The sequence below is a fragment of the Podarcis cretensis genome (genome assembly GCF_951804945.1).
Source record: "Podarcis cretensis genome assembly, chromosome: 14".
In the NCBI taxonomy this organism is placed as follows: domain Eukaryota; kingdom Metazoa; phylum Chordata; class Lepidosauria; order Squamata; family Lacertidae; genus Podarcis; species Podarcis cretensis.
In genome coordinates, this window is record NC_137183.1 from 55,460,073 (window position 1) to 55,484,311 (window position 24,239).

Here is a 24,239-nt window from a genome sequence, read left to right on the forward strand (position 1 = left end):
GGAGGAGTAGGAGAAGGGAAGAGCCCAGTCTGACAAGTGGGAAAGACTGAAGGGTCCCCCCTATCTGCTCCCACATCACCACCTGAGGGTCAAGGTCCCAGGTGGCCTGAAGGAGGGGCTTCCAGGGCAGGGAGATGAGCAGGTAGCTGAGCACCCAGCCCCAAGGCCTGGCCTGCCAGCCAGCCAGCAACAGGCTGAGCCTCAAACCCAGCTCTGAACTCTCATGGTCTCCGCTGCCTCTTACAGGGCAGTTTCCAAGTAATCCTAGTCTCAGAGAAGGCCGAGCTTTTTGCTCAGGAGCCCCTGAGCAGACAGGCCTGGAGTTCAGTCCCTCTCTGGTGAGGAGAGAGCCCCTCGCCTGCCTGAGGGTCCTGAAGAGCTGCGACCAAGCACAGGAGACCAGGCTTCCTCCACTTGCTAAATTCTCCCAAAGCTGTGGGGCTTCAACTCCCATCATCCCAACCAGCAAGGGGGAAAGGGAGCTGCAGTCCAGGACTCTCCTTCCTTGGGTGCTTTGAAGAAGCACCTGTCACGAGCGCTTTGCATTGCAGGGGGTGGGGCTAGATGACCCTCAGGCTCCCTCCCAATCCTACAAATCTATGAGTCTATGAACTGTGGGAGGGCACCAAGTTGGGGATGGGCTGCAGCAGTCCGTGTCTGTGAGCGGCAAGACCAAAAGTCTGAATCTCTGCGGAAGGACAGCTCCACCAGCTCACAGGAGGAGAGCCTCCCCTCCCCAAAAATAAAGACATTAATTATGTCCCATCCGTCCAACAACTTGTTAAAAAACGACAAGCCATAATCTCATAAGATAAATGAAAACAGTCTAAAAACAAAAGCAGCTCATTCTGCAAGGAGGTTCTGCCATGGGAGACCCTTCTGCCCAGCAATGCCAAGGCTGGCCTGAGAGGGCCAGTTTGATCCAGTTGGGGGGCATAATAAATAATAAATTTTTATTCACACCCCGCCCTTCCCGGTTCAGAAAACCGGGCTCAGGGCAGCTAACAACAAATTTAAAACACTTAATTGTAATACAGTATAGAAGCAGCATAAAATACAGTATAAAAACATGAAAAACAATAAAATTCAAAGTTCAAAAATCAATTTGGGGGAAATCCATCCAATAAGCATTAGATAATCCCGAGGGCTAGCTGGTGGAATTAGTCCTACTTGGGCCAGCGAGGAGGTCAGGGGAGAATTAGCTGTGGGGTCCCAGAGCGGGTAATCTTCATAAAAGGGGAGGGAGAGGGAAGAGAAGGGAAATAAAAGATCAGGCTGAATTCAAATTAAAGGCCAGGTGGAATAGCTCTGTCTTACAGGCCCTGCAGAAGGAAGTTAAATCCTGCAGGGCCCTGGTCTCATGGGACAGAGCATTCCACCAGGTCGGAGCCATCACTGAGAAGGCCCTGGCCCTGGTGGAGGATAGTCTGACTTCCTTAGGGCCCGGGACCTCTAAACTATGGTTATTCATGGACCTCAAGGTCCTCTGTGGGGCAGACCAGGAGAGACGGTCCTGTAAATATATGGTGGTAATGGGACACAAGGCCCTCAAAGAGACAAGAAGAGGATTCATAAGCTGCTCTGGGGCGCCATCACTTACTCCAAATTCTTTGACTCCTCTCTGGGGAGTTTTTGCATAATTCCACAGCTTAATCATGGAGACTGTCGTAGGCGAGTCAAAGATGACATAGACCCGATTCACCTGCCGCCATAGGAAGCAACAACACAGAGGCGCAAATTAGACAGAATTCATGTAACCAACATGAAGAAAGACACAGAGCCAATATATTTCTTGCTCATCCAGGAAACCAAATTCCGGATAATTTGTAAAGAATAAAAGGAGTTGTGAGATGCCTGCATAACCTCTTCTTAGCATCCTGTTATGAGAGACAGAAAGGGTTGCCAAGCCCAAAGCTCGCGGCTCCATCACAACTAGGGCTGGGCAATAGATAATCCAAAACGGGTTTTAAGTCCATATCATGATATCGGTTTCATAATTTTTGACCTGGCAATATATTGTGAATCTTGGCATGTGTGTGTGTACTATGCAAAAATCACCATGTAGGGGAAACTGTGAAGCCAGCCCAGGCTTCTCTTGAGTCCTGCAGCCCCTGGTAACTTTGCTCTTGCCTCCTCCTTCAGGGGGCAGCGAATCCCAAGAGCAGGTGCTGCCAAAAATCACAACGCAGGAAAAACTGTGAAGACAGCCAAGGCCTCTACATAGCCCCCTCCTTATTTTTCAGACATTCTGTGATATATCAGTATAATCGCAATGTTTAGCTGGTTTTCACAATGTTGAAAACCAGAAATTGCCCAGCCCTAATCACAACAGCAACTCCCTGGCCAGCTCCTCCTCTTCGGAGGGTGGGGTCCTTTAGCGGGTCACTCTCTGCAGGCTCTTTCCTGGCACCCCTGCCTGCTTCTTAGCACCGGTGGGAAGCCCGATCCCCTATTCTGACTTCTGGCGAATCAGCTTTGCAGGCAGCGACAGAGATCCTTTGCTGCTAAACTCAGGATGCAGGGGACAGCCTGGGGCTGAGCTCCCACTCCAGGGCTTTGACATGCCCAGAGCTACAAAGACAGCTGCTGATTACTTTAGAAAGGGCTTGCGGAGGTATGTGCCTGGCTGCACGAGGCATCACACGGCACTGATGCGAAAGGAGCCCGGGCAGAATATGCAAAGGAGGCCTACCAAGCCAGGCAGAATGGGCGCAAGCCACGTGTGCCTCCCGTCGGTCGTGTCGTTCACGCCATCGATGAGCTTGTCTGGCGTTCGGACGTCTCCACAGACGCCTTCCAATATGTTGACGCTGTCTGGGAAAGCCGCAATGTCTGAAGGGCGCTTTGTCAAGCACAACGTCCGAGCTGTCTGCTGCGCAAACGTGTTACAAGCCGGCCTCCCCAGGAAAAGGCACAGGCTGCCCACCAGATCTTAACCTTGCTCCCTTGGATGAGAGCCCCACCCAGTGCAAGGGAGATTTAATGCCAGGCTGCAACCTCAGGAAAGCTTCTTTCCACAAGGGAGCAAACGTGGCAAATAGCTAGTGGCCAAAATGGGGACTGCCAGCTGTTGCCACCCAGAAGGAGGCCAGCCAAATCCTGGCCAGAGGGCCATCGCTGGTCATTTGAGAAACTTGCCCCCCCCGCCCACTCTCAACTGGAATTAAATTAGGACATATTGCACCTCTGGCCAATATTGGTGGAGTTGAAGAATTGGGGCACATCAGGCAGGGGAGTAGGGGGAGAGCTGCTTGCACAAAACTCCCATTTGCACATGCTCAGCTCCCCATGACTCTAATTCCAGCTGAATGCCCGCCTCCATCCCCCCCCCCAGAAGGTGTTTCATTTGTGGGGGCTCCTCTAGAGTGCAGCTTTTGCCAGATTCCAGCTGTTCCTTGAAAAGGATACTGTTCTCACTGAGGATAATCTTCTCTCCGCGTTCATTATACAGCTCCAGCCCATTCAAACCGATGTAATACGGATCACCCCAACTTGTAAGAAGCTGGAACTGGAAAATGACTGGCGGAGGACGTTGAGGAAATATTGTAAATGTTTGCCTCCCATCTCTTGGGCCTTCGCCTCCCACAGCAGGGGACAAAGAAAACACAGTTCAAACGGCAAAATACAAAACGATACACCACAAAACAGTACAGATGGTGATGATGATTAAAGGAATGCAAACACGCCTGGTTTCGTTTCAAAAGAAATCCCAAGGCCGTTTATGCCATGCCAGGGTCTCCTCCCCCTCCCACAGCAGTCAAACCAGTTCACAGGGCCTGGAGGCAGAGGGCCAGGCAGGGCCTGGGGGCCAGGCAGGCCGGACAGAGAAGGATACAGCCGCAGGGCATCAGGGGAGCCTCGTAGTCCATGCTGGCTTGTTCTGCCTTCACCGCTTCCGTTCTGCCCAAAGATAAGCACATAAGTCAGGGACCGGAGGGCAGAGAGACTTCCTAAATGCACAGGCCAGTAGGCGCAGAGCCCCAGAGGGCACCCCTCTCTCACCGTTCACAGGCTGGCATGACTGGGGGACCCTTCAGGTAGTCCACAAAGAGGATTTCTTGAGCAAAGTCAAAGTGGCAGTTGCCGGGTCCTTTGCGAATGAGGAAGCCTCCTGGAGGGGAGATGCAGCAGCCGTCCAGGGAGACGTGGACCACCTTTGCCTGTGGAAAAGAAAAAGCAGGGAAAGCAGTCAGGCTCCTGCGGAGGAGGCTGCCTGGCCAGGGCAAGGAGTGCGAGGAGGGGGGTGGGAAGGCGCCCCTTTGCCCACAGGATGCTCTCAAGGTGCCCAGGGTGACCACTGGCCCACAGAGGACCTCCTTCTGCTGCATGTGGCCACATCCAGGGGAAGCGTGGTGCATTCTGGGAGCTTGCCCAGGACTTCCACTCACCCCTCTGTAGGTGTCCTCGGGAGATTTATTATAGTTCCAGATGCGAAGCCCAGCAACGCTCTCCGCCCGCGTGAAATGGATGGTGACCACGTGAGCTTCTCCGGGGCTGAACGGAATGAGCCACATGTGCTCATCTTCCATAGTAATGTTAATCCCATCAATTAATCTGGGAGAAGGGGGGAAAGTTGAGAGAAATTGGTACAATATTTTGAGTAAGTGTCAAATCGCTGAGAGTGGCTGGGACAGGTACAAATAATACTAATAATATAAGAAGAAGTCATCACTTTTCTTACTTTATTTACGAGGAAGACAGAGGACTGCTCTGCATAAAAATGTTAAGGGGGGGGGGAGGAACCCAAAATGGCGATGGCAGAGAGAAGCTCGCTCCAGAGGGTTCTTCTTATTTTTGGCAAATCTCTCGAGTCTGGTTTTTGCCCAAATTTCAATTTCAATTTGGCCAGCTTCACTTGCCATCTGTTGGCTCCTAAGCATGCTATAATTACAATTGAAAACACACCACACCACCTCCTCCTCCCTGTGGTGGTTTGTTTTTCCCCAATTTGCAAACTCACAAGAGTTGGCTGAGCTTTTCAGCCTTTGAAAAGGGTGTTTGCTATTCCTGGGCCACGGAGGAGGCCCACGGCATCTCTCCTGTCTCCAGGAAGACCACAAGTGTCCAGCCGCCGCCACAAAAAGGCCTTCCTTACCGCACAAAGATCAGAACCAGCCCCTCACCATCAACCCAGAATTTACTTGGGGAGTCCCTTCCATGGTTACACTTTGCAGCCCTGCCCCAGTCTCAAGACCCACCAGCTCTGTTGCTCAGCCTGAACCATTTGTGTGACAATTAGATGGGCCAGGGCAGGAATGTTTTAAATAATGTGCCCAAGGCACAGTGCAGTCTTCTGCAGCATGCTCCCCGCCTCCAGCCTTGCCCGAGAGGCTTCCTTAGGGAAAGCCATGTGTCCATGACACTTCTCTTGGACCCCAGGAGCCCCTCCCAGAAGCACCCCACAGAGGAAGAGACAGTGACCCACACCCGTTTTCTCTCCTGTCCTGGCAGCCTGCAGAGATACTCACTTATCTAAGGTCCTGCAGTCATCTGTGTACTCTGCAAGTTCGTTCAGGTCCTGTGGAGAGGCAGAGAGCTGATCCAGAGAAAGGGGGGTGGCTTGGCCCTCCTTTCCTACCACTTCCAGCCCTGTCAGTCCAAGGTAGTGAGCGTCTCCCCAAGAAGCGGTGAAATTCAGCAGAAGGCCTAAACAAAGGCAGACAGGCAGTGAGCCACCAGGAGAAAGGTCTGTAAAGAAGAGGCCCGGAGTTGGAGCTGCTGCAGCTGCAGCAACTGCCAAGGCCACATATGCACAGCCCTAAATAAAGGGTCCAGGGGCATTGATGGTCTGCTTGAGGTGCCTCCTGGAAGAAGGAAAGCTGAGGACAGAGGGCACTAAAAGCCCCCCCCCCCAGAGTGAGGAGGGGGATAAGCCAGAGGCGAGGCTGGGGACAAAGGGACACCATTCTGCGGAGCATGGCAGCAAAAACGTTGGAACCCTTGAGAGAAGGTAGCAGGAGCCATGTGTGGAGAGTCAGACTTACACTTCCCAGTATAGACACCTGGTTCCTTGGTCACCATCTCGGGGACAGAATCTGGCACAGCCGTCTGCATCCAGCCCTAAAACGGAAACAGGTTAGAGCAATGCTTATTGTTCTCTAGTGTTCAAGAGAAGCAAAGGCCGCCTGTTCCCCTATGGCAGGAGCTCTTTGGGGAGGAACTTGCAGGGCACAGACCCACCACATCCCGGCCCATGTCCCCTCTTTCTCTGCAGCAGGAGGCCAGTTTTTCCAGCCCCCTCCCCAGGAGGGGTGCCAAGAACCATAGCAGAAAGCTCCTTCCCAGCCCAAGTTCCCTGCTTGGGTTAGAGATCAGTTTATCGCCTGAATTTTATCTTCTAGATAAAAATCACCAGCCTTTTCATGACAGGCAACTTTACCTGTCTGTCTTCCGTCCGTGAGCCCGCCTGCGTGAAGGGTCTCTCGTCCCCCTCCCCATCCGCAGTTCTCGGCCTCTTCAGCTCTTCCTCGTACCTCAGGCTGCAGGTGCCTTCTGCCTCCTCGTCGTAGGACTCGTCGTAACAGAAGATGGCCTCCAGGATGTCGTCATCCGTGGTGAACAGGATGGTGTCTCCAAACTGCTCTGGAGCTGAAACATTGTCAACTCTAAGGTGACGACACAACTCAGGTCAGCAGCCCAAGCGCTAAAACCGCCCCCTCCTTCTGCAAGCCAACAGGAAGGTCACAGACACTGCTCCCTGCCCCTCCAGCCCCACAACATCCAGCCCAGGAGAGGCTGTAGTGGCGCTTCATAATGGTTCCTGTGCCGGGACTGCGCACCCTGGGGCACCCCCTGAAAAGAAGTGCTGCTTCTGAGGCTGGTGATGGGTTTGGGGCTGTTTAAACCCTCAGCAAGAAACAAAAGCAAAGGGACAAAAGGATATGAGAGGTGAGATCTGGCTGGGGCACCTCTCCAGAAGGGCAGAAGGGCTGAGCACAGGCAGGAACAGCCTGCTTTCAAGTTATTGCTAGTATTTATTAGATTTATATACCGCTCCTTCATCCAAAGATCTCATGGTGGTTCACAACATGAAATTCAGGATAAAAGCACAAAATAAAGTTAAAATCAGACCAAAATAAATCAGTTTCAAAAAGGGGGGTGGGGCAGGGGAAACTCTGGCCTTCCCCCCTCTCCTCTCTTCTTTGCCTTGCAGCTAAGGCCAAGCCCAGCATTCGGGAGAAGGGCATGCAGCCTGGCCCTCCCTTCCCCTGGCCCTCTCTCTTCCCAGAACTAAGCACTTCCTGGTCCAAGGCAAGTATCAGCTGAGGGAAGGGGCTGGGCGGGTGAGCAGGACTGGGAGCCAGCTCCTCTTGCTTTCTCTGCAAGGCATCATTAGAAGCAGAAACTTAAAAGCCTCCCCCCCCCCCCGCACCTCCAGCCAGGGTCCCAGAAGCCTTGGCAATCTCCCCTCTGAAGATGCACTGCTCGTCCAGCAGCATGGTGACGTCCTTTGCGCCCCGGAAGGAGTGGATGCGAGACTTGTTGTAATTCCAGATGCGGATCATGGCCACCTGGCACGCCTTGGCAAAGTCCAGGAAGATGCAGTGGGATTTCCCAGGGGTGAAGGGAGCCAGCCAGAGGTGCATGTCGTCCTGAGTCCGGTTCACCCCGTCCAGCAAATTGCTGGCCACTCGCGGATCTTGGCCGTAGGAGGGCAAGATGTTGATATCGGGGGGGTTGGCTGTGATTTTGGCAATCTGGATGGGCTCCCCTTTGGAGCTGAAGAGCTCCAGCCCGTTAAGGCCCACGTAGTGCCTGTCCCCCCAGGTGGAGCGGATGTCGATTCTCAAGCGCTGCCCAAAAGGCAGGACTGGGATTTTGAAGTCGCCCCCCTCCTCCAGGTCCAAGCAGCCCTCCCCTTCCTGGCGCCTGGGCAGCCCCTGCCCGCTCTCCTTCGCCCGCAGCTTCTGCTCTCCTTGCCGGCTGATTTTCTGCTGGTGGAGAAACTCGTCAAAAATGTCCCCTTGGAAGTCCATGTTGGAGATTCGACCGTGGTGCAAGTGGTTGAACTTCAGCAGAGAGTTCCAGGACTCCTGCAGAACTTGCTCCTGGGAACTGCCCCACTTTCCCCGGGAAGGCCGTGTGGCGTTGCCCTTCGCCAGCAGAGCCTCACCTGGAAGGAGGGAGAAACAGAGAGCGCCTCTGGTGCCTGCTTGGCTTGGCTGAACCCTCCTGCAGAGGCAGCGAGGGGGGTGCCCCCAAAGCCCAGCAAGAGGGTCTAGCAACACAGTCCTGCTGCGGAAGAGCCCCGTGGAAAGGTCTGCCTCTGTGCTCACACACCCTTAGATGAGGGAGACCCCAAAGGAGAGGGTGGCTCTGAGCCAGACGGAGCTGGACTCCTACAACTAAGACTCTCCAAAGCGTTTGGAAACCAGATATCAAAATGGAGTAACGGTTCTCAAGCTTGAGCTTCATGGCAAGTAAGCTGTACAGCTTAAATCAGGGGAACCTATCGTCCTCTAGATGGAGCTGGAAGGAACGCAGGAACCTGCCTTACGCTGAGCCAGGCCCATCCACCTGAAAACTGGCCCCTTGGACTGGCTGGGGCTCTGCAGAATGTCAGGTGGGAGTTTTCTCCCATTCTGGCCTCAAGGTGCTGCTGGAGTGTTTCTGCACATGATGTGTGTTCTTTCACCAACTACAATCCCTCCCTGACCACTGTGCATGCTGGCTGCTGGGAGATGGGCTCCAGTCACACCTGGAGGGCGACAGGCTCTCTATCCCAGTTTAGAGGATGCTCAGAGCTGTCACTTTTTACAACATTTCTGAGTGCTGGACCCACACCATCCCTGGGAAGAAGAGTCCGCGCGTGACTCGGCTCAAGCCAAGACGTCCCTGACGCATGACACAGTTGGCACACGGCTTTGTTGTGAAATGAGGTTTTAAGAGATGTAGCAAAAAGGCAGGAAATCCAATAATGTAAGCTTTACATGCCACTGATACAAGCCAGGCAGAGACGTCAATTTGTTCTCGTATGGCCACATCCCCACATCTGCTGACGGGATGTGCCCAGGACCTGTGGGTCTCAATTCCTTACAAGAGAACAGAATCTTATTAAAAGATCTGTTTCAGATAAAATACATCCCTGAACAAAACAATTAGGATTTAAGCAGAGAAAATCAAGCGGTGGGGGCGGGTTTAAGACCTCCGGTTACAAATTGCTCTTACATACTTCACAGACTGCTGCTCCCTCCTGAGAAATGCCATGTGACTCAGAGCTGAGCCCCATCCTGCAAGCTCCCCAGCACAGCCCCAAGCAGGATATAGAAAGGGCTGCTTCTTAGAAGATGAAAGGACAGCCCATGGCAGGAGACAAACTCCTGAAGTTAGGAAAAGAAGGAAGGCAGGCAGTTTGAGCACCTGGCCTGGGGAAACCAACCTGGCCCTGAAAAAACACAGGCAGCAAAGAGATGAATCTCTCCCTGCACCTGAGCTCTTTTCTTCTGCGCTGCTCCAGAGCTCTAGCAATGAACAATTGCATATACCGTATGTTTTCTCAGAGGCAAGTCCCCCCCTCCGTGCTCAGTAGATCTTACTCCCAAGTAAACGTGTACAGTATATACTGCAGCTTTAGTGGCTGAGCATCTTTCTACCGCCCTCTTGCCCCCCCCCAAAGAAGTGCTATTTAGTCTAGCAACAAAGGCACCAGCTCCCAATGAGACCCACCTAAGGGCAGCCCAGAACAGCCAGGTGGGGCTGCCCACTGAGAACCAGACTGCAAGAGTAGACAGAGCTTCAAGCATCACAGCATGGCCAACCAGAGCCCAGAACCACCCAGGCAAGGGAGGGAGGGAGGGAGGGAGGCCCATCCACCCCCAGCCCCAGGATCCATGGCGGCATTCCATGCCTGGCAGAGCACCTCCGAGAAGCAGCACTCCTGCGGCAACTTCTCCATCCACCGCAGTTGCCAAGCTGCAAGGGTCTGAATAGTCCCCACCTCCACCAGGAAGACAATGTGCAGGCTCTCTAGGCCCGGCAGTTAGCGAGTGCAGCTGAAGGGTGGGGAAATTGCGAGGGGAGGGGGATTTCCTTCAGCTGCCAAGGGAGTCACTTCCCACAACTGCCACTTCCACCTCCACTGCTCACTGTGTGATTATAAACAGCCTCTCCTTCAAGGCATCCCAAGGAGACTGTGCGGGTCAGTTGTGCCCAAGGAAGAAGTTGTGGATGGGGGCACCACCCCACACTTCCCCTCTGTGGCCAGCAGGCAAGTGCTCGCTGTCTAAGAAGGTCCCCCAGAAAACCAGATGACCCGAGCGGACACCTAAGGGAAGGTGGCTGGGGATCAGTTCTTACCTGTGTCCGGTGGAGCTTCCTCCTTGAAGATGGCATGGCCAAACTCTTCCCTTCCGTGGCCTCCCAGGCTTCGCCCAGGAAGCAGCAGGTCGGCCGCATAGTTGCACTTGCTGGGCAGGGGACTCAGGAAGTCCAAGCCGGTGGCCGACTCTTTCCTGGTGCCTACCAGCAGCTTCCCCTCCACAGATTCAAGGTGGGATCTCTCTAGATCATCTGGGCAGGGGTGGGGGCTCCTGTCGCTTGTTCCTAGGCAGCCCCTCCCGATGGTCTCGGCGGGCAGCTGAGCTCGCTGCGATTCAAGCCAGGGGAATGGGTTTTGCTTAGGTGAGCAGACCCGGCTCTTTTCTTTGGCCTGGGAAGCAGGCAAGATGCAGGGGGGTTCTACGCCAGGCAGCTGAGACAGTTTCCTTCCAGAGAGTTTTTCCATTTGTTCACTCAGAGAAAGATCGTCGTCGGAATGAGCGGGCTCCATGGTCTCTGGCGAGAGGGGGCTATGGACATTCCCCCTGGAAAGTGAGCCAGGCGCTTCTTGGAGATCTTGCTTCAACTTAACCAGGCCAAGAGAGCTGTCCTTTTCCTCGGAGCAATTTCCCCCCAAGGGAGGCTTCAGATTCAATAGCCCCCTGCCTGGCTCGTGGCTCCAGTCTGCCCAGCCCCTTCCTTCCCTCCCCTTCCCAGGAACGGAGCAACTTTCTGGGAGCTCAATGGTGGTGCAGCTGCTGCCATCGGCACCCTCGTTTCCACAGCCCTTTTGCAGTTCACCAGCAAATACAAGGTTTCCATCCACATAGACAATGATACTTCTTGCTCCAATGTCAAGATCCTGAAAACACACAGAAAAACAAAAGGAGGACCTGGGTCTGGGAGCCAAGCAAAAGTCAGTGGTTTTCATTTCATGCCTTCCCAAAGGAGCCCAATTCATAAGATGTGAAGAGAGACAGTCAGCAGCAAGCTAAAAACATATGCGACGCACTTCAGCTCTGACACATGTGAAGGGGTGCCGGTATCTTCCTCACAATTAAACCTGTAGGCGTTGAGGAATTGGTTGTGTTCAGGCGTAACACTAAACCATGGTTTAGTGCATGGGTAGGCAAACAAAGGCCCAGGGCCGGATCCAGCCCAATTGCCTTCTAAATCTGGCCCGCAGACGGTCCGGGAATCAGCGTGTTTTTACATGAGTAGAATGTGTCCTTTAATTTAAAATGCACCTCTGGGTTATTTGTGGGGCATAGGAATTCGTTTATTCCCCACCCCCCAAACATAGTTTGGCCCCCTCACAAGGTCTGAGGGACAGTGGAGCAGCCCCCTGCTGAAAAAGTTTGCTGACCCCGGTTTCGTGTTACAAGAGCGAGCCTGTGCCAGCCTCAGAGTCATGTGCTCCCACCGGCCTCCAGATGGGGCTGTGGGGAAGGAAGAGGGAGTTCCCCTTCCACTCTAGATTAGCTGCAGTTTAGCGTGTTGCCCAAGCCATAAACTAAAGCTTATGGATAGAAGTTGGTTTGCTTTAATACATCAAAGTCAGCCCCAGTGTCTGGGTTCAGATAACACACTAAACGGCTGTTAATGTAAAAGGCAAGCAAAAGCTCTGAACTTCTCCATGTGCCACGTCAGAAGTGCAGAGGGAGAATGAGAGCACAAAGTTGCTGCGGCTTGTTCTTGTGGTGCTAAAACACAATTCGGTGCAGGGATGATGGGGCACCCGCTGCCCTCTTGAGGTTGCTGCATTCCAAATGTCATCAGCCCCAGCTGGCGTGGCCGACAGAGGCAGGCAGGCAAGCACCTGAGCCCCAAGAAGACCAGCAAGCAAAGTTCCCCCCTGCCGCCTATTTCCCAGGGGAAAGGGGGGTTGCTTCTGATCTGCTTTAGAAGCCGTATGAGGCCTCCCTCTTTGCTCTCGGCTTCCCCATTTCCCTTCTATTTGTGCTGCCATATGAGTACTGCCTCTCTGACAGCACAGATGAGAATGAGTCATGGAGGATAAGGCTTAGCTCATCTATAATCCAGAATAGAAAATCCTCTTTCGCTCAGTACCTGGAGCCATTCTGAACAAATCATCCCAGCAGGCTCTCTGAACAATTCTCACAGCGAATTTCCAGAACCATGAAGCGGTTGCCATCTGCTGTGGGGGGTGGTTTTGGCTGTGCACCACATTTGCCAGCAGCGTTGCAAACGGAGGCTTAGTGTACAACCAAAGACCAGCAGGATCGTCAAGGTTTAGGAAAAAAATATTGAGTACGAGAAGAAACTGAATGGGGCAAAAAGGCTGAAAAAGCGGCCCATTGAGGACTCAGCCTGTGGAGAGATCACAGAACAATGTCTGCCTATTCGAGGAGGGAAAGAAAAACCATGTGCCTAAGAAATGGAGTGTCCTGAGAGGAGGCAGGGCAGGTAGGCTAGAACCCTGACCAGGAGCACTCCATACCGCAACTGTCTGTTGCAGGCCCCACTTGGCGGCGGCAGCAGCAACAACAACAACAGCAGCAGCAGCTCCCAAGGGTTTTTTTCTACTGCATGATATCCCAGTAACTTCTCTCTTTCTTTCTGATCATGCCCAAAAGCCAATTCAAAATGGGAAAGGACTGTCCAAAACTCTGCAGGCTCTTTTTGTTGTTTGGAAATTCTCACGATACAGCCTCAAGGGCAAGTCCTGTTTTGAAGGCGTCATCCAAGCATTTCTGCAGCTTAGAATGGAAGCAGTGTCAAAAACAGCACCCCTCCCCTCCCCTCTCTCCAAGGCTAATGACAGCTGAGAACAGCACATGCCGCACCCCGAGGTGCCCACGACCACGGTCATCACTTACACTGGGCACAGGGCTGCTGTAATTCCAAATCCTGATCCGGGATAGACCAAAGTCATCAGACAAGCTGGGATTTCGGACCACGAAGTACAGCTGCACTGGAGGCTGGAAGAGGCACGTCCAGGGGAAGCGCTCTCTGCTGACCTAGGAGACACGGAAGCAAACCCTCGCAGCAGATGGCTGGGAAGGAAGGAGCCCAGCTGTTGCTGCTGCTGCAGCTTGGAGAGCAGAAGGGGAGGCCAGAGGAGGGCAAGGGCCGCATGCCCACCTGCTCCTGGGGGAAGCCAGGCTTGCCTCGGGGAGAGCGAGCGGCAGCCTCCCAGCAGCTCCAGAGAGCCGCTGCCTGGGTCAAACCCGCGCGGGGGGGGGGGGGGGCTTGTTCTAATCAAAGTAAATCAGCTTTGCAGCTTGCCAGGATCCCAACAGGACACCGACTTGCAGATTAGCAGGCGGGACCTTCAAGAGCGACGAGCATTTCTGATCACCTCTCTTCTAGACGGCAAACTTTTCTCAAGCAGACTGAGTTGTCGGGCACAGAACAGTACAGATTTAAATGTTTTTAAAGCCTTAAAGAAATATCCGTGCTTCAAGTGATGAAAGACGCCTGCCTGTTTCTCAAACAAACAGAGGCCTCTTCAACTTGCTTGTCCTTGCCTGCCAGCTCCTTTAGATCCTGCTCCCCCCACCTGCGCACTTTGACCTTCATGGGTAAGAGGGCCCTGGCATGGAATGCAGCAAAGCTGGTGCTACTCGCCCCCCCCCCGGCCAGGCCTCAAAGAGCAGCCACAGCCTCACCTATGGAGGCTCATCCTAGCCACTCCTTGCAACAAGCTGAGCAATTCAGAATCAAATTAATGGCAACCATTGGGTTAGAGTTCTATGAGGATTACAGAAGGAGGGAGGGGGTCAGGCTGTGCCCTGGCCAAAGGCCTGGTGGAACAGCTCTGTCTTGCAGGCCCTGCAGAAAGATGTCAAGTCCCGCAGGGCCCTGGTCTCTTGTGACAGAGCGTTCCACCAGATCGGGGCCATGGCCGAAAAAGCCCTGGCTCTGGCCGAGGCCAGCCTCACCTCCCTGTGGCCCAGGATCTCCAAGATTTTTTTATTTGAAGACCGTATGGTTCTCTGTGGGACATACTAGGAGAGGCAGTCCCGTATGTACGAGGGTCCTAGGCCGTATAGGGCTTTAAAGGTTAAAACCAGCACTTAAACCCAACTCTGTACTCCACCGGGAGCCAGTATAGTTGGTATAGAACCGGGTGAATGTGATCTTGCGGCAAGGATCCTCTAAGGAGTCTCACCGCGGCATTCTGCACATGCTGGAGTTTCTGGGTCAGTCTCAAGGGTAGCCCCACGTAGAGTGAGTTACAATAATCAAGCCTGGAGGTGACCATCGCGTGGATCACAGGCCACCCAGGGGCAAAAGCAAGGAAGCTGTGCATGAGATCAGAACAAGTCTGGTGTTTCTGAGGAGGGGGCTGAGATAGGCTGCATGGCACACTCTCTGTCCTGAGGAGTTGAACCAGGAGAACCCCCGGAGGCAGGTGCTGTTTGAAACCCCCCACAGGGCACTTGCTGAAATGGAAGAGGGGCAGTGCACCACCCTGGAAAGGCAGGTGAGCCCTGGATCCTGCAGGCAGAGCCTACCTTGGAGTTCCTGTTGACCAGGCAGCCCAGCTCTCCTGGCATGTCGGCGTGCCGGATGTCCACGTCGTGAGGAGACACAAACACTTTGGCGTGGTGCAGATCAAAGAACTCCACTTCCGTCAGGCCCACCCTGGTGGCGTTGCCCCAGTTGGAGAGGATCTCCACAGTGATGTAGATGGCATCCCGGACCTCCCTCTCCAATTCCAGCTGGCCCTAGGAGGGTGAAAACTGAGCGGCCGCCACCACAGACGCTGATGCCCCAAGGGGAGCAGCAGGAAGGCGAGGGCAAAGGGCCCTGCCACATGGCTCCTCTGCCCTATGCCATGCACAGAGCAAATCTCGCAGCCATGCCAAGGGATCTGTTATTGAGCCTGTCATCCCAACCCTGGCATGGCCCATCTGCCTAGAGCTTCTGGGGCCTTCATCCCACCTGAGGTCATTTCACTTCCACTACTGATTTCTACAGGGCCTGGGGAAGAGGATGACTCAGTTCCACAGCTGTGGCTTCTGCCACTCATAAAAGCCTCCTTCCCTACCAGCACTGGGGAGCTGCGGCAGGAAGACTGGCTCTCAATCTCTTGCAGCACTTTCAGAAGCTTCTTCTGTTGCCTGAAATAGGGAGCAGAACAGTCACAGGCCGGACTCTGGCAGGAAGTCCCGAGATGGACAACTGAAGGCCCAACTCAGCTCCTGCCCTGATCGCTGCACAGCCTGACCCTTCTGGCAAAGACCTGGACCACCTGGAGAATGAGCTGCAGCTCTGCTGACTGGGCTGAGGGTGGGCAAGATCTGGGCTACCTTGCCAAAGATTGGAAATGCTCTCAAGAGTTAGCAAACTGGCCTGAAACTCCAGGTCTGTTCCAGGATAATTTTTGTTTAGGAGCAGATAGGAATGTGTCCCCCTCGGGTATGACACCGTGTTCCCCACTTGCAGGCATTCTGGCCCAGACACTTCCATGTGCAACCATCGCCAGTGTGCTGAGCCCAGTCCCCAGACACCCCTCTCTTGCCAGGCATTGGGGGAGGAGAGCCAATGGCCCCAGCACCTCACCTCCAACCTCAGAATTGGCCCCACAATGGACTGCAACCTCTGCCCGCCCCACCGGTCTACACATCCTGGATGAGGCCCTCACAATGGCACCAATGCCATCACCTCGTGAGCCAGGGCTTCTTCAACATGGACAGGATGATAAGGGAACCCAGCAGAGACAGGGGAAGGCATGGGGATTTCGTATTTCGTATTTATTATTTATATCCCGCCCATCTGGCTGGGCCTTCCCAGCCACTCTGGGCGGCTTCCATAAAAACCAAAAATACAGTAAAATCACACGTTAAAAACTTCCCTGAACAGGGCTGCCTTAAGATGTCTTCTGAATGTCAGGTAGTTGTTTATCGCTTTGACATCTGCTGGAAGGGCGTTCCACAGGGTGGGCGCCACTACCGAGAAGGCCCTCTGCCTGGTTCCCTGTAGCTTTGCTTCTCGCAATGAGGGAACCGCCAGAAGGCCCTCGGAGCTGGACCTCAGCGTCCGGGCAGAATGATGGGGGTGGAGACGCTCCTTCAGGTATACTGGACCGAGGCCGTTTAGGGCTTTAAAGGTCAGCACCAACACTTTGAATTGTGCTCGGAATCCACTTGGACCTGGTTGCTTACTTGCACATACCAAACCCCCTCCTCCCGCTTGGCTCCGAATTGCCCCTGGAAAAGGATTCAAAATAAACCCACACAGCCACCTGTTTCCTAGGTGTCCAATCCTCTCCATGGCCGTGGAGACGACGCTTCCCTCCTGCAGCTTTTGAGGAGGCTCATTTGTTGTGGACGCAGGTGGCAAAGGCGACGGCAGCTGCGAGAGGGGGAAACGCAAACACAACAGGTCACGGGGTTGCCAACACCCCCTCTGGGAGCTCCAGAACAAGCTTAGGCCGAAGCATCTAGGACGACAACCTGGCCATGCATTTCCAGGGCACTTTGGTAACCAAAGGTAAGGCAGTCACTTGGCAGTCACATGTGCCCCGCTGTTCATCTTTAGAGGGCTCAGGGGGACACTCCCTTCATGTACGGATCACCCAGGAGCCTGGCAGTCGAAATGTGGCGCTTCCTCCCTCTTGTGGGCTGCCTGAGGTTAAGGACAATGTGGCCCTCCCTCCCTCCCAAGATAGCAGACAGGAGCCAGCTGAATGGGCGCTGAACCCTTCTTCAACAATGGCAACAGGGCAGCCGCTCTCCACCACACTGGAGGGCAGAGACTAGCTCAAGGATAGAGGGGCAAACTCCCTCCTGCAACACTGCTCTCTGCCACCCAGCAACTGCAACCTCAGGCAACTGCTTCACTGCACTTGCTGGTAGGGCTGGCCCTGAAGAGAACTCCAGGTGGTTAAAGGACACCTGGCTGCCAGGTGGTTCCTCCTCCACCACCATGGGATCTGCCCTATATCTTGATTTCAGTTGTCTCTACACTAGGGTTGCCATACGTCCAGATTTTCCTGGACATTTCTTTTTCTTCTTTTTTCTGTTCTCTTTTTTCTTTTTTTTGTTTGTTTCCTTTTCTCTTTCTCTGTTTTTGTTTTTATTTAGTTTATTTTATCTTACTGTATTATGAAAAAACTTTAATAAAATCTTTTTTAAAAAAAAGAGAAAGAAGAAGAAATACTCAAAGAGAAGAGAGTCCAAGATGGATGGGAGTTTCTCAAAGATAAAATACTGAAGGCACAAAGGCAGACAATCACAGCCACAAAGAAAAGTGAGAGGCACGTTTTACAGAGGAGTTGAGATGTAAGAAGGGGATGTACAAGAAATGGAAGAAAGGGGAAATCACAAACAAGGAGTGTACACAAGCAGCCAGGAATGAGCTCAGGCTTGCAAGAGGGGATGCTCATCAAATGTCTGCAGATGTTACCAAACAGACAATGCCACAGAAGACAGAATCTGAACTCAAAATGACCTTAACAGATTGGAGAACTGGGCGCAAGTCAACAAAATGAATTTCAATAGGGACAAAGGTAAGGTTCTACACTTAGGCAGGAAGAAGCAGATGCGCAAATAAAAGATGGGGACACCTGGATTACTAGCAGTACGTGTGAAAAGGATCTAGGGGTCTTGGTGGATCAAAAGCTTAACATGAGTCCACAGCGTAATGCAGCAGCAAGAGAAGCTGATGCAATTCTAGGCTGCATCAATAGAAGGCTAGATCAAGGGAAGTCATAGTCCCACTCTATTCTGCCTTGGTCAGACCACACCTGGAATACTGTGTCCAATTTTGGGCACCATAATTTAAGAAGGAAGTTGACAAGCTGGAAGGTGTGCAGAGGAGGGCAACTAAAATGGCCAAGGGTCTGGGAACCAAGCCTGATGAGGAACAGGTGAAGGAGCTGTGTAGGTTTAGCCTGGAAAAGAGGAGGCTGAGAGGAGATATGATAGCCATCTTCAAATATTGTAAGGGCTATCACATGGAAGAGGGAACATGCTTGTTGTCTCCTGCTTTTGTGGGCAGGACTTGAGGCAATGGCTTCAAGTTGCAAGAAAGGAGATTCCGACTAAACATCAGAAAAACTTCCTGGCAGTGAGAGCTGTTTGACTGTGGAAGAGTCTCCCTTGGGAGGTGGTGGCCTCTCCTTCTGTGGAGGCTTTTGAGCAGAGGTTGGGTGGCCACAAGTCAGGGATGCTTTGGCTGAGAGTCCTGCCTGGCAGGGAGTTAGACCCTTGGGGTCTTTTCCTCCTCTACAATTCTACGATTCTATGATCCCGCCCTCTCTGCTTGCGCTTTTGGGGGGGAGCAAAGTTTGTGTTCCTTTTGGTTCTTCTCATTTGGACAAGACTTCCATCTCTGAGGGCTTTTTTGCCTCTGCCTGTTAACCATGCTGGCCTATGCTTGGCCCTAGAGCTGCCTTTCCTGATCTGCACTACACGCTCCAGTTGAGCTTTTAGACAACTCCCGAGCAAGTCCAGTGATTTGGCCCTCTTGACTCTGCCTTTTTAGCAGCCTCCTCATTTCGGGGGGGGGGGGGTTCCTCTTTTGAAATCAAGTGTGACTCCGTGGCAGCGGCTGGCAACAGGAAGGCAGAGACAGTGCAAGGAAGCAGGAGGCTTCCCAAATCACCGCCACTTTAGCACATCTGCTGGTAGAAGCAAATGCATTTCATGCCCAGCGGCATTGCTCTAAATTTACCTCTGCACCCTCCTATTCCCATGCAGTGGATGAAGCCACTTTTGACTGTTCAAACTTTCGCTTTTGATAAACCATTTTGCCTCTCCTGTCCCCCAACCCAAGGAACTGCCCCTCTTGTTTTCCAAACAACCCCTTCCTTTTGCTAAGTCACAGAGGGAACCATTGGCGCCCCCCCCCCAGCTGACTACATTTGGGATCAGGCAGCAGGAGGAGCCCGCTCTCCATTGCCACGAAAGCGCCAGTCGTACAAACTCTTCCAGGGCTGCCCTCAGCAGCTGGGAAGGGGTTTGCAGTCCTCAGCATGGCACTGGCAGTTTATCTGCCAGCAGAGAAAGCTTGCAATGGGCAGGGCGAGGGTGGGGTGGGTGTACGCAGGGAGCGCCAACTCGCTTGGTGGGGAGAGAGACGGCTTCTGCTACTGACCTCAGCAGAAGCGGCTGGCTCCAGCTCAGCCCTCAGGGGCCCAGCCTGCAGCTGCCTGCAGAGAAGCTCCTTCTGGAGGGTCTCGTTTTCTGCCTGCACCGCCTTCAGGACCACAGAAGCCGAGAGCACAGGGTCTTTTTTCTCACACACGTTCTTCCGGGTGGCTGAGAGAGGCCTTTCGGATCGGCTGATTGGCCCTGGTGCCCAAAAGAAGCAGAAAAGACTTTCTGACCATTTTCTCAAAGCGCAAGTGAGTCCTGCCCCAGGCTAAGGCTGAAAGGGCTCCTGTGCCACAGGATAGGAAATGCCCAGAGGAGGAAGAGGGGGCATGTCTTGTATGTGATGCACAGCAAAGAAACCCAGGGCTCTCCTATGCACCACCCAGGGCAGGATACGAACCCTTCTCCCTGGCACAAGCCTCCAGCCCCACAAGGATGCCAGAGAGGTCAAAGCAGCTACCACCCAGCTCCTGCCATTTCCCCTAAACTAACAATCTGCTGGGTGCAAGGATGTGACTCCAGACATAGAGCAAAGAGCTGAGGTGGGCTCCACTCAGGTCTGAGCAGCAGAGGGAGAAAAGGACAGTCAGGGCCCTGTGCCATTTCCGCCAAGTGGGGAGGAAAACCTGCCAAGGAAGAGGCAGAGGAGCCATGAAGGAAGAGACAGCAGCTCAGGGGAAGCAGAAAAACCAGCATGGAGGAGGGGGAGGAGGAGGAAAGCAGGGCAGCCGCTTGAGAAGGAAAGGATTCAGCCGAAAAGGAGGGACACAGTAAAGAGGGAAGAAAGTAAACAGAGTAGCCTTTTGAGGAGCTTGCAAGCTGTAGAGGGAGGTGGAGTCAAGAGGCATTTCTCAGATGACAGGGCTGCTGGGGCATATTTGAAAGCTGAGCTCTTTGAGAAAGAGAAAGGCAGAAAGAGACGGAGAAACACGTGCAGCCAAGAAACCTGTAAAGGGCTATTTGTGGAGAACAATCTGAAGTCCGATTTGATGGCGACTTCTAAGGGCTGGTGGCTGCTTTGCAAGCCAGTCTTCCCAAACACTGGTGTGCTCTTGGGGGTTCTACATCCGTGCCGTGCAATGCTTAAAAATGCTACGCCACAAGAGAAAGACGTCAGTCGACTGCCAAGAGGCATGCCCAAGTCACACTCCCTTTCCTCTCATCTCTCTGCAAGGAAGGCTTTGTGTGCCTCACTAATGAGATCCCAACGGGCTCCCCAGCGAGATGGTGATACATGACAACGAGAGCATGAATGCAAGCAAGCAGCACACCCAGCTGGGCCCTTGCAAGGCAACAGGACCTGCCTGTGGTCCCTTTTCATCCTCACGGCAGGCCCCTCCTGGAGCCTCTGCATCTCCTCAAACTTTTAGGCGTTGCAATGAAACAATCGCCATCTCCCTTACTGGAGGGGATCTGTTCCTGATCCTCCTGGTGCAGGCACCCAGCGGAGAGCGGCCGAGCCACTTGGCTACCAGGCTTGGTGGGGACGTAGGTCTCAGCGCTGCCCTTCCTTTTTGCAGAGAGGCTCCGCTCCTTCTTCATGTCTATGGAAAGACAAACAGAAGTGATGCCCAGGCTGGCTTCCTTGAGGAAAGGCAGCACGTGCTCATGGGGAGTGGAAGAGGCAAAGGCAATCAGGCACCCCCCAAGGTACAGGGGAGGCCACTGCTTCTCAGACACTGCGTGGGAGTGGTGGAAAACAAGGCTAATGCCAGCCCCTCACCTTCCACCAGCACATCCACAGTCAAACAAGACAAGACACAAAAAGGGAAAGGGAGATTGGCAGAATTCTCTACAAGCAACACAAAACACACTCTCTCTTTCCTCTCTGGTCCAAGGCAGGCAGTCCACCCCCTCTGGACTTACTTTGGCAGTTGGGCTTGAATTCCAGCACAAGGAGAGAGGCGGGCGCAGCTGCTGCTGGGGAGTCTCCTGCGTCGCTGAGGAGAAGCCCAGTGCCCTCTCCAGAAGACTCAAGGGGCTCCTCTGCCTCCGAGGCCCCCGCAGGCACGTCCTCCTCCACAGAGTCAGAGGTCTCCCCTTCCGAGCAATCTTCCTCCATCCTCTTCTGATTCACGCTGAACTCCAAGTTCTGCCGGAGTTCCTGCCACAAAATTCCAGAGAGACAGGTTGAAAATCTCACAATAAAAAAAGGATCCAAATCAAGGCTGCTACCTGGCATCCATTTACCTTGCAGAAAACCTCAGTAAACTCAATGTGACTCTGCTCTGGGTTGACGTATGTAAGATTCTGCTATAAATCCCCTTGCGTATCCAACATGCTGCGACAATGAAGAGGTGCAGGGTGAATCAAAGTCTGGCCATCAGGAGGCAGCGGCTGTTGCTGGGAGTTGTTAGCTCTATGCAGGTCCCAGGAACACCCAGAATCACAGCTAGGAGAACTCAGGTGAGTCACCCAGCCAAAAGAAAGCACAGTTTGCAGAATGAAGCTCAAATCCTCAGTTCTCTGCAACCCTTGTTCTACCAGAGCTTGTTTATTTCTTCCTCACCCCTTTTTCCTTGTGTATTTTGTTGTTTAGACTCAGCCTTAGAGGATTGTCTTACCAGTGATCATTGCAAAGTCACTCTGGGAGACTTTTTGACTGAACAAGAGAGATGAGTCTTGCCAAACCCTGGCCTGTGACCCGACACAGAGTCCTCAGAGGACGATCCAAGCACCCTACAGGTCGAGGATCCTGAGCAGCAGGCAGGGCCCCCTGGACCTGAGGATCGCCCTGAGAGGCTCTTCAGATTGACATCTAACCAAAAAAAACCTAGAACCACCAGAGGAGGTGGAGCCACCCCACAGGCCTTGAGTGCATCAGGGCCAAAAGCTTCAGGTCCAGTTCAAAGAGCACTGGCATGTGTGCGCTTATGGATGCAGGGTCATTTGTCTCCTTGTGAGGTGGGTGTCTACTCATGATTAAGCAATCCCCAATATTCCTTCACAACCAGCAGCTGCGCTCAATGTGTGGTCAAGGTACATAAGGCCTTCCTCTTAAGAAACAATGCAGAGTGCTGACCCCTTGTTGCTTACAGCTTGAGTCTAGTCTGCCTTGCTGTGCCTTGCCTGGCCTCCCTGGGGTATTATTGACCTTGGACTCTTTCTGGACCTTGACTCCGGATCAGGTCTGGACCTAGACTGATGCTCTGCGCTTTGCCTTGGTTTGAATGGACTGTGCTGCATGAGCAATCCTTTCCTTCTTGGAGAGTACTTTGATGAAGGTTTCTATACCTGGGACGCCACCCTGCCCCAGCCATTGAGGGTATCCTTTGTAGAATGACACAGGTAAAGGCTGTCAATAAATAGGAGAGCATGCAGATGAGGGAGACCATGACTGCAACCCTAAACACGTTTACCAAGCCATAAGCCTGATGGAACACTTGCAGTAAACAGACCTAGGTTGTGCAGTAAGAGAAAAACCAAAGGCTATTGAGGGAGAAAGACCCCTCTCTCTTTTCCAACAGGGGATCAAGGAGGGGCTGTCATTGTCAGGGCGGGGGCACCTATGAAGAGCTCCTGCCCAAGTCCAGCAGAGCTTTTGATTCATCTCGTCAGGGTTCTGGAGATGCTGCCCACCAGGCAAACCCAAGGCTACCTTCATGTCCTCCATGCTGAGAAGCAACTGTTCCTTTTCAGCATAATTGCTCATACTTTGTTCTGCCCTTGGAACGGAGAGGATATAGCCACTGGGGATTGTGCTTTCTGGAGATTTGAGACTCTGGAAACAGACAGAGAAGTAGCAGTAAATAAACTTCCTGATGCTTCTCTGCTTAGGAGAGGCAAATTGCCAAGAGCAAACCCTGGGGATGCTGCCAACATCCGCCAGATTTCATTTCCGACACTCTGCAGGGCAAGGTAAGCATCTTGGAGGCAGTTTCTGTCAGGGAGAAAAAACACCACACTTGCAAAAACTGAGGAGAGGGGAGAAAGTTAGAGGTACAACATCTTGTGCAAGCTTGGTGTTCTTCACAGAGCACCAGCAAATGATACAGGTTCCCTGCGACATGTTCCTTCTCCCATAGCTGCAACCTGAAACCTGTACAGCATCTGACAGGCCTCCTTGGAATGTCTCCTGCTTCTTTCCACATTCCACCGAGAGACACCGATCATCCAGCTTTTTTCCTCCTCCACCACTCTTGCTTTGTTTGCCATCAAATCTGACAAAGAGGAGAACTTTTAAGCTTGCACACTATTTTGACATTCTGGTGAGCCTAATGCAGCTACTGCCCTAATATGGATTTTTTACAGTTACCTTAAATATTGCTTAAAGTTGCAGACCACAGTTTAGCACAAATTAAAAACAAATCAGCACAAAGGTAAAACAGTGGATCTTCATGACACATGCAACAGCTGGTGTTGCTGCTCATGAATGCAAGACCCACAATGGATTCATAAGTTTTGCTGGAGACATCACCTTCCTGTGAAAGACCCAAGAAGAAATATTTGAAAACGCTAAAATTCCTTGGCTGGGTGGCTAGTTTGAGTCTGTGCATAAGTACACACTACTGCAAATGTGTGTGTTTCTGTGTGTGTCATGAACTTAAGAAGAAACAAGGCACAAAAATCAATGTAAGACCCTTCTTGGAAGGGAGAATTGTTTCCTGGTGTTAGTGCTAGAGTTTCACCTTCGATAATAAAAGATGCTTTTCGCAAAATGGTGGAGGCACATACCTGGCGAGCGTCATCCTGTTCACAGTCACTTGAATGTGAGCTTAGGCTTTCATAAGGTTCAAAATCCTCAGAGTACTCTGAAGGAGGAGAGACATGGAGTCTGGATCCACTTTCTGTTTTGATCTGCACTGCTTTCTAGAAAATGGAAAACCCCATTGTGTGTGTTAAGTTTGACTCTTTTCAGGAATAAACAGGAATCTGCTACTGCCTTCACGCTGGCAAGTATCCATTGTAATCCCA

At 52.7% G+C, this 24,239-nt stretch overlaps 1 protein-coding gene across 6 annotated transcripts in view; it reads right to left on the reverse strand.

Annotated features, from left to right (window-relative positions):
• KATNIP (katanin interacting protein) overlaps positions 1-24,239 on the reverse strand; it is a 32,349-nt gene that overhangs the window by 3,099 nt on the left and 5,011 nt on the right. For 4 of the 6 annotated variants that reach the window (XM_079952261.1, XM_079952262.1, XM_079952263.1 and 1 more), the window contains exons 5-24: positions 24,000-24,134; positions 22,924-23,046; positions 21,192-21,429; positions 20,729-20,869; positions 19,294-19,523; positions 16,472-16,581; positions 15,275-15,347; positions 14,739-14,951; positions 13,098-13,238; positions 10,297-11,119; positions 7,373-8,113; positions 6,380-6,588; positions 5,985-6,060; positions 5,469-5,646; positions 4,389-4,554; positions 4,003-4,160; positions 3,836-3,900; positions 3,409-3,519; positions 2,693-2,832; positions 1,601-1,702 (exon numbers count right to left, since the gene is read on the reverse strand). In XM_079952261.1, the coding sequence (XP_079808387.1) occupies positions 1,601-1,702; positions 2,693-2,832; positions 3,409-3,519; positions 3,836-3,900; positions 4,003-4,160; positions 4,389-4,554; positions 5,469-5,646; positions 5,985-6,060; positions 6,380-6,588; positions 7,373-8,113; positions 10,297-11,119; positions 13,098-13,238; positions 14,739-14,951; positions 15,275-15,347; positions 16,472-16,581; positions 19,294-19,523; positions 20,729-20,869; positions 21,192-21,429; positions 22,924-23,046; positions 24,000-24,134 (4,173 nt within the window). The remainder of the gene's footprint in view (positions 1-1,600; positions 1,703-2,692; positions 2,833-3,408; positions 3,520-3,835; positions 3,901-4,002; positions 4,161-4,388; positions 4,555-5,468; positions 5,647-5,984; positions 6,061-6,379; positions 6,589-7,372; positions 8,114-10,296; positions 11,120-13,097; positions 13,239-14,738; positions 14,952-15,274; positions 15,348-16,471; positions 16,582-19,293; positions 19,524-20,728; positions 20,870-21,191; positions 21,430-22,923; positions 23,047-23,999; positions 24,135-24,239) is intronic. The other 2 variants (XM_079952265.1, XM_079952266.1) reach the window with 2 other exon arrangements.